Here is a 9,247-nt window from a genome sequence, read left to right as displayed (position 1 = left end):
CCTAAACTACTTCCCATAGTGGGGCAGGTATGGGATCTCATGCCATCTGCTTCTAAGAATTTCTGCCAAGCTACCCCCCATCCATAACCCCAAATACTTGCTAATTATCATCATCTGGGCCAAGTCTCCATCCACACGGGCCATGTGCTTCTCCTACACCTAAACCATGGCCCAGCCTTCTCCTCTCCGCTCTCTCTGGGTCTCCTTCTCCCAAGATTCTCTCTGTCTCCCCAAGCCCTGGAACCTTAGCCATGCCTATCCCATTTGCCCTACCCAGGTGTGATGGCTTTTTATTAGTCAAACAGGTTAGGCTCTCAGGCAAAGTACAGGTGGGGCAGAGACAGCAAGCAGGAATTAGCATAAAAATACACCAGACCAACCTCCAACAGACCATAATGGATCAGAGACCTAAAACACACACGTGAGGGCACTAGAAATGTCTATTTTCTTCCCTTCTCCCAGCTTGAAGCAGGTGTTCTGAGGGGCAGAAACACTCATTCCCAGTTCCTCAAGTCAACACAGAGCTGACCACAGACCACAAATGCCTATGAGACTTTGGTGTCAAAAGCAGGAATGGGACACATCAGTGGAACACGAGGGCAGAACCGGAGAGGAAGTAGACAAAGAAAAGTGGTGGTGTGGGTTTGAACATCCTGACTCCAACAGTTCTGTGACAGGCCTCATCTAAAGGCTACAGAAACGGGAACTTGCTGACAACGCCACCCTATGCCATCACACAGCACCGGTGTTGGCCCACTGAACTAGAACCCCAAGAATGAGCATTTGAACCTCTACTGTTAACCAGCGCCCCGAGTGACTTTTCTGCTACCAGCCGAGTTTGGATGGTACTAGGCTCTATGTTCCTTTCTCACAACTGGGAAAGAACCTCACAAGGACCACATTTTGTACCACTGAGCTGTGTCCTCAAGACCGTTTTACTAAGTTACTCTTCTGCAGGCTGACCTTGAACTCTTGAAATCACTTACAGGCAAGATTCTTCTTCCTCAACCTTCAGAATAGTTGAGGCTGTAGGCATGCACTATCAGGCCCAGCTGATTTCCAAAGGCCAATCCTACCAGCAGCCTGCTCCTTCCCAAAAACATAGACCAAAAATCATGGTTTTGATCATAGAAACGAGGTTAAGAAAGAATTCATCACATATAAGTGTAGTAAGGTTTTATTAAGTAAGTAGCTAAGGAGCCGCATCACGTATGGAAGTATGCAACCCAACTGAAGCTAACCTGAGACTTCGGGGGCGGCAGAGCGGGAGTCAGTCACAAACCCGGCCATTTCCTCACCCAAATGATCATAAGGTCCTGTTAGAAAAGGAGGGAGCAAGTCTGCTAAGGCTGTTTGTTGCTCCTGGGTTTTGTAATGATTTCCATGGAGCTTTCAAGTCCCGTCCACACACTCAGGGTCGAGACTTCATAGCAGACGCCGCTAACCCCAACAAGATGGCAGCGACCGTGAAGCCCTGGGCAGCGATCCGGGTGCGCATCATTAGTTGGGAGCGGTGGCTCTGGCCGCGGTGGAAGCAGTACAGGCCATAGGAGAGGGCAGCCGCCGTACCCAGACAGCCTGGGGAGAGGACAACACACACAGGAGGCAGCAGGTTGGGTCCTGCAGGGCCCTTGAGGATGTAGCTCACCCGGCTTTCCCAGAGCCACGACTTGCAGACCACACAGGAGGGCGGCGGCAGTGGGTCGTTCTAGGGTCCGCTTCATCTAGGTCCGTAATGCGTTCCTATCCCTTTCAGTCATTCCCTCTCCCGCGAACCCCGCGTCCTTTCGTCTTATCCCTGGTCAGCTCCCCTTCCCATACCCAAGGCATATCTGGTCTTCCCTCTACTTCATCCCCCCCCCGCCCCAGCCCCCACGAAACCACTGTCGTCTCGGTCTTCGGTTCCTACAGCACACTCACCTATGGGGACCAGTGGGTTCTCACGGGTCTTGCGAATAAACTTCTCCTTGACGGTCTCTGGGTTGCTATAGACCGTGGGGCTGAAGCCCTCGATGACTGGGGCCCGAGACGGATCAAAAGGCGCCTCTGTACTCACAGGACGAGGAGCCGCCATAACCACAGGGACAAGAGAAAAATCCTGACACCGATCCGGCCTCCTGAAGGAGTCACCACGAGGGCGGGGATATGGCCTGCTGAGTATATTGCGCAGGCGCTATCGTCCGTTGCATTCTGGGAGTTGTATTAAATCAATGTGCAGGCTCTACTAATAAGACTACATTTCCCAAGAATCCCTGCGCCTGCTGGGTGACGGCGTCTGTTAACACGAGGCTCCGAGAACGTGGTTCGGGGTTTGAGCGGCTGTTTCGGGGTTTGAGCTGCTGGTGCGGCAGTGTGCACGATGCCCAAGGCCAAGGGAAAGACTCGGAGGCAGAAGTTCGGTTACAATGTTAACCGAAAGCGTCTGAACCGGAATGCTCGTCGGAAGGCAGCGCCACGGATCGAGTGGTGAGAGGCCAGTTCGGAGGCAGGGGCCTTGGCAGGGATCGACGGCGAGATGACAGAATCTCTCTCTCTCTCTCTCTTTGCGCTTAGCTCCCACATCCGACATGCCTGGGACCACACCAAATCCGTGCGGCAGAACCTGGCGGAGATGGGGTTGGCCATGGACCCCAACAAGGCGGTTCCCCTCCGTAAGAGGAAGGTACTAATAAAGCAAGGTCCAGGCACTTTCCCCATCTCCACATTAGCCCTTCCCTGTTTCCTTCCCCACCACCTTCTTTCACTGAGCTGAGTTTCAGAATTTCTCTCTCTCTCACACTCACACACACACCCGCGCGCCCCCGTTTCTATATTTGCGACTGTCTTATTTGTTTTCACTATTTCTGGTCAAAGCTTCCTAACGAACTCTTTCATTCACACTCTTTTCTCAGCACATATATGGGCTTTGTAGTTTCTTTCCTCCTCTGCTTACATTTCCTCTCGGGCCTGTTTAGCATCTCAGTGGCATTTTCTAGAATGTATCTTTTTCTGTCCTTGACTCCCCAGAGCTTGAGTTTTTTTGTTTCTTATACTGTCTTTGGTTATCCTTAACCTGAGATATACAGTTACTTCCCGACAAATCTTTCTGAACCACTCCTTGAAGTTCTCAAAAATAGCACTCACTTTACCCACTAGCCTCTCTGCTGCTTGCTTGCTTGCTTCTGGTTTTTCGAGACAGGGTTTCTCTGTGTAGCCTTGGCAGTCCTAGAGCTCACTCTGTAGACCAGGCTGGCTTTGAACTCACAAGAGATTTGTCAGCCTGTGCCTTCCAAGTGCTGGGATTAAAGGCATGCGCCACCACGCCATGCTCTTTCCTTCTTTATTACATAGTAATTGTAAGTACATAAGATTACAGGCCTGGGACAGGGCATCCAGCTTGGATGTGCTTCTCATCCCTTAACGTGATCTTGAGCTTTGTTTGCTACTAAATTCCTAGGATTCTGTTTGTTTGCTTGTTTGTTTGTTTTTGTTTTTTGAGACGGGGTTTCTCTGTGTAGCCTTGGCTGTCCTAGACTTACTTTGTAGACCTGGCTGGCCTCGAACTCAACAGCTATTCGCCTGCCTCGGCTCCTGAGTGCTGGGATTAAAGGTGTACGCCACCACCGCCTGGCTGCAAATTCCCAGGATTCTTAAGATGTTAGTTAACCTAATAACTGGGCTTGCTGAGTGAATTTGGTCCACTGACTTTAAAAACTTGCCAAAGTGGAAACTTGCCAGAGGAAAATGGCAGAACAAATTTTTAAAGCAAAGCTAAAGCTCTAACTAATACTGTCAGGTAAGTTCTTCCCATGGAAAAGACAGACATCTGACATCGCTCTCGTGTGAGCATAGAGCACTTTTCATGTGCAGTGTTTCCCTGGGTTACCACAGAGCAGAGCATAGATAGTCACAGAAAGATGAGTTGGTTATTAAAAAAGATACCGTGGCTGTGAAGTACATGAGTGAGCATGACATGCAGGGTATGTCGTGTGTGGATGTCGGAGGACAACTTTCAGGAGTTGGTTCTCTTTGCCCAGGGTTCTGGGGATTGAACTCTGGTGGGCACTTTTACCCGGTGATCCATCTTTAGAGCCCTGCTGTGTTTCTTTTGAAGATTTCAGTTGTTGGGACTTGGGATGCTAGCTCTTGTTATCTAGCTCTGCCTGATCTCGGGCAGGGATTTCCTTACACTAAGTATAGCTGGGTTGTGATAGGCAGTGTCCTTCCTTAACCCTGGCCAAGCTTTCTCTGACCAAAGCTGCTTGTCTATTGGTGTCATAGCTCTGTTCTTTACAGGTGAAGACCATGGAGGTAGACACAGAAGATAGACCCAAGGATCTAGTGAGGAAGCCCTATGTGGTAAATGGTGAGTGTGGGCTGTCTTCTGGGCGGGAAAGGGCACTCAGTCTCTTCGTTTACAGCTGGGGAGACCAAGATTGAGAGAGGAGAAAGAAACTGGTCCAGGGCTCAGAAGGAGTGCTGTGTCATAGCTGAGACTATTAATGAGATTGAAGTGTCTCAACTACGGTAAAGGGGAACATAAAGTCAGGTGTCTGAAAGGAGGAAGAAGAGAGCATTAAGTCTTAGATTTGTTCCCAGTTTCACATGAGCTTAAGGATGAACTGCTTTGTAGAGATTGTGCTGCCATTTCATCTTTCCAGTGGCAAACTTATTCCCGGGTATTCATGCTATGGAGAGTGACAAAGCCCCGCAGGAAAGAAAGAATATTCTGGAATTTTTTTTTTTTTCTTCCCCGAGACAGGGTTTCTCTGTAGCCTTGATATCTTGGACTCACTTTGTAGTCCAGGCTGGCCTCGAACTCACAATGATCCACCTGCCTCTGCCTCCCGAGTGCTGGGATTAAAGGCGTGCGCCACCACGCCCAGCTCTATTCTGGAATTCTTACCTATCCTTTTCCTTCCCTATTGTGGATTTGTTATTTTCGTTTTGTTTTTGGGTTTTGTTGTGAGACAGGGCTTCTATGTGTATAGCCTTAGCTGTCCTGGAACTCACTCTGTAGACCAGGCTGGCCTTGAACTCACAGCAATCCACCTGCCTCTGCCTCCCGAGTGCTGTTGTTATTTTTGTATTTGTATGCTGGGAATTGAGCCCAGGACCCCGTGGATGCTCAGCACTCAACCTTTTAGCTACACCTTCATTCAGATCTTTTTTTTTCCCATTCACATCTTCTGATATGAAGAAACAGATATTTAATATGAAATTACTTGAGTCCTGTCTTTTTAGCTTATCTTTAGCTGACTCATAAGAATTTTGCATAGTTCAGTGTGTGGGGGGGAAATAATTACTGTGCTCTACTGTATATATAAAGCCACATGAACTCAAAATGGTAAGATAACTGGGATTTTGTTGTTTATTTGTTTGTCTCTAGACAGGGTCTATGTTGCCTTGGTTGGTCTTAAACTCACAGAGATCCACCTGCCTCTGTCTCTTTAAGTTCTGGGATTAAAGGTGCATGCCATCATGCTCTGGAAAAAAAAAATTGTTGTTTAGTTTTAAATTGTAGCCAAAGAACTGCATAGAATTTACCTTCTTAGCCCTTTTTAAATGTTTTGCCTGGTGATGGTGGCACACACCTTTAATCCCCGCATTCGGAAGGCTGACGCAGGTAGATTTCTGAGTTCGAGGACAGCTAAGGCTACAGAGAGAAACCCTGTTTTGAGAAACAAAGAAAAGTACGGTTTAAGAATGTTGAGTGTGCCGGGCATGGTGGCGCATGCCTTTAATCCCAGCACTCGGGAGGCAGAGGCAGGCGGATTGCTGTGAGTTCGAGGCCAGCCTGGTCTACAAAGTGAGTCCAGGATGGCCAAGGCTACACAGAGAAACCTTGTCTCGGAAAAAAAAAAAAAAAAAAAAAGAGTGTTGAGTGTATTCATACTGCTATATAATACACCCCTGAACTCTGGTTTTGCAAAGCTGAGACTGCCTAACAACTAGGTCAAAATGATTCTGACTGTAAGAAATTTTAGTGCCTCACACTTAGATCAGATTTGACTATATCATTTCTGTATTTTGCCCACTTGCCTGGTTCTTTCCCCCTAGCTGTGCTGGAGATGGAATGCAGGGTCTTGTATATGCCAGGGAAGCATGCTCTGCTACTGAGCTGTACTCAGTTTGGCTTTTTTCTTTTATTGGTGGGTCTTGATTGTTTGGACAGAGTCTTTTTATGTAGCTGAAGCTAGCTGTGGACCTTGCTTTTGCCTCCTAAGTGCTGTGTAGACACATTTTAATGTAGCAGCATGGCTACTCTGGCTGGAATACAGACACACCTTTAATCCAGGAGACAGAGGCAAGCAGATCTCTGAGTTCAAGGCCAGCCTGGTACAGAACAAATTTCAGATAAAGAAAAGCTTAGGTCCAGGTGTGCTGGGGCATGCCATTAATTCCAGCACCCAGGAGCTAGAGGGATGCAGATCTCTTGAGTTCTGTCAGTGCTGTTCGGGCATTTCAGTTGAGTCAGTGAGTTGAAAGGCAGTGCAGTAGGGTTGAGTTTGTGACAGTTCAGTTAGTGGAAGTCAGAGGCAGTTTTACAGAGAAGTTGAAGAGATAGCAAGCCAGAGTGAGCCTTAGAATGAGGAGCCAGAAGATGAGAACAGATTGCTAGAATTAGTTCAAGAACAAGCAGAGCTATTCCATGAGACACTGAGAAAAGCCAGGTTGAGTCAGTCAGCTTGGAGAGAATTTTGAGCCAGAACAGCTAAGTTGAACCAGTCAGAGTTCAGAAAAATCTAGAAAGGGTGAGTTTATTAGGCAGTAAGTCTCAGGATGAAAACATCCTAGGTCTAGATTAGATTGCACAGAGGCTAGAACCCTTCTGTCTAGGTTAGCAGATGGAGACAGTAAGCTTCCAAGAGAGCAATTATCTCAGGAGAATAAAAGTTCCTTTTACAGTGTAGTGCTACCTCCCCATTTTAAAAGTGCAACTATTGTCACCATGGTCAAGTTTTCTCTTCATGTGGAGCAGTGAGGTATCTGGGTCTAGCCCTGCAGCTGTAGTGTTCAGCAACTCAGACCTTCCCATGTCAGATACTGGCATAGTGCCCCAAGAAGAGACACTCTAGTGGTAGCAGGGCTGAGAGGGACCCACCTTTTCATCTTCCTGCCCCTGGGGACCAGCACTAATTAAGATTGGTGAGCTCAGGGTTTCTCATTTGAAATCATAAGTTGAGAATTGCTTTTCAAGGAGTTTAACACTGATGGGTGAGTAAGTGGCAGAATTTGGGGTTCCGGGGCCTGAAAAAGTGGCTCCTGGATTTGAATTTGGGCCTGTGCTGCTGGTACAATAATTCTTATGTCATGGGATTGGATGGAGGGTGTTTGGGCAGCTCAAGTAATGCAGACGGTAAAACTTTATTCCATTTCCTGGCTTCTTTTACCCCAGACCTGGAGGCAGAAGCCAGCCTCCCAGAGAAGAAAGGAAACACCTTATCTCGTGACCTCATTGACTATGTTCAGTACATGGTGGAGAGCCACGGGGAGGACTACAAGGTGAGGCCCACCAGGAAGAACCACTGGCCTTGTCAGGAAACACGGGGCTATTTCAGCCTGGTCTGCACTGAATAGAAAAAGAAGAGTCTAGGAAGGCACCCATTGTTTAAATATTTTTCGTGTATGTGAGCATTTTGCCTGTATGTGTGTGGGTGGGTACCACTTGCGTGCCTGGTGCCTTTGGGAGTCAGAAAGAGGGTATTGGGTCCTTTGGAACTGGAGTTGCAATTATGAGATTCCATGTATTTGAGAACTCTTAACTGCTAAGCCATCTCTCCAGCCCTTTGGGTTTTCTTTGAGTTTGTGTGTGTGTGTGTGTGTGTGTGTGTCTGTCTGTCTGTCTGTCTACACACACACATGTACAAATGTGCCATGGTGTCTGTGTAGGTGTCAGAAGAGAGTTTTCAGGTTACTTCTTGACATTTTCCTTATTGAGGCAGGGTTTTCCATTTTTGTTCCTGTGCTGTATAGTCCAGGCTAGCTGGCCTCCTAGGAGCTTCTTCTCTTTCTGCCTCCCATCCTACTGGAGTAGTGCTGGGATTACAGGTGCACATCACTCAGGGCACCATGTCTGGAGTCGCTTTGTAGACCAGGCTGGCCTCGAACTCACAGCGATCCACTTGTCTCTGCCTCCCGAGTGCTGGGATTACAGGTGTGCACCACCAAGCCCGGCTGTAGGATTTTTGTTGTTGTTGTTGTTTTAAAGATTTATTATTTATAGTGTTCTGCCTACATATATGCCTGCACTCCAGAAGAGGGCACCAGATCTCTTTACAAATCATTGGGAGTCACCATGTGGTTGCTGGGAATTGAACTCAGGACCTTTGTAAGAACACACAGTGCTCTTAACCTCTGAGCCATCTCTCCAACCCCCGTAGGGCATTTTCTTAATTGGTGATTGAAGAGAGGTGCAGCCATTCCTAGGCTGGCCCCTTCCTTAAGGAGGGTGCTCTTTTCCTCAGCCCTTTAGTGCAGAAGGGCTCTAAGTCTATGGCTGTTTTTTGTTTTGTTAGAGACAGGGTTTCTCTGTGTAGCCCTGGATGTTCTGGAGTTCACTCTGTAGACAAGGCTGGCCTCAAACTGACAGAGATCTGCCTGCCTTCGCCTCCTTTATTACTTTATGTGTGTGAGTGTTTGCCTGCACGTGTATGTGCACCACATGAGTGGTGCCTGTGGAGGTCAGAAGAGGGCACCAGATCCCTTAGGATTGGAGTTACAGACAGCCGTGAATCTGCTGGTCCTCTAGGGCAGCCAGTGCTTTTAATCACTAAACCAACTCTCCAGCCTCTGATGGCTTTTGGGGTGAGAAAGCTGGACCTCAGAGATAGGAAGTGACATGTTCAGTTCAGATGAAGCTAGGGTTTGGATTTGAACTTCTGTGTGTTGTCCTTCCTTCACAGGCCATGGCTCGAGATGAGAAGAATTACTATCAAGATACCCCCAAACAGATTCGGAATAAGATCAATGTCTATAAGCGCTTTTATCCAACGGAATGGCAAGCCTTCACCGATTCTTTGCAGAATAAGAAGATGGAGGTAGACTGAGTGGTGTACATCCCCAGACTCAGGCCTACTGGACCAAAGAAACCAAAGCCAGGCTTTAAAAAGGCAAGGAACGTACAGTTTCAGATGATGCTGGCAAAGTCCTGTGGAATCAGGTTTTACACACTTTCTCTCTCTCCTGGAGAAGGAGCTCAGGGTTTTTTGTTTTGTTTTGTTTTTGTTTTAGAGAAGGTCTCTAATACTGCTGGCTGTTCTGTAGA

At 47.7% G+C, this 9,247-nt stretch overlaps 2 protein-coding genes across 2 annotated transcripts; one reads left to right on the top strand and one right to left on the bottom strand.

Moving 5' to 3' along the window:
• Positions 1–1,237: 1,237 nt before the first annotated feature.
• On the bottom strand, positions 1,238–2,145 carry Higd2a (HIG1 hypoxia inducible domain family member 2A). Its single transcript, XM_051171729.1, has 2 exons — positions 1,921–2,145; positions 1,238–1,578 (listed from the first exon to the last, which is right to left on the bottom strand). The coding sequence occupies exons 1-2, from the start codon at positions 2,072–2,074 to the stop codon at positions 1,412–1,414; spliced, it is 321 nt and encodes a 106-aa protein (XP_051027686.1). The 5' UTR covers positions 2,075–2,145; the 3' UTR covers positions 1,238–1,411.
• Positions 2,146–2,236: 91 nt separating this feature from the next.
• On the top strand, positions 2,237–9,190 carry Nop16 (NOP16 nucleolar protein). Its single transcript, XM_051171751.1, has 5 exons — positions 2,237–2,466; positions 2,554–2,662; positions 4,276–4,345; positions 7,379–7,485; positions 8,886–9,190. The coding sequence occupies exons 1-5, from the start codon at positions 2,360–2,362 to the stop codon at positions 9,027–9,029; spliced, it is 537 nt and encodes a 178-aa protein (XP_051027708.1). The 5' UTR covers positions 2,237–2,359; the 3' UTR covers positions 9,030–9,190.
• Positions 9,191–9,247: the final 57 nt, after the last annotated feature.

This window comes from Acomys russatus, chromosome 3 (genome assembly GCF_903995435.1).
Source record: "Acomys russatus chromosome 3, mAcoRus1.1, whole genome shotgun sequence".
Taxonomy (NCBI): Eukaryota; Metazoa; Chordata; class Mammalia; order Rodentia; family Muridae; genus Acomys; species Acomys russatus.
The sequence above is the reverse complement of the archived record's forward strand: the minus strand, read 5'-3'. Positions and strand labels throughout refer to the sequence as shown.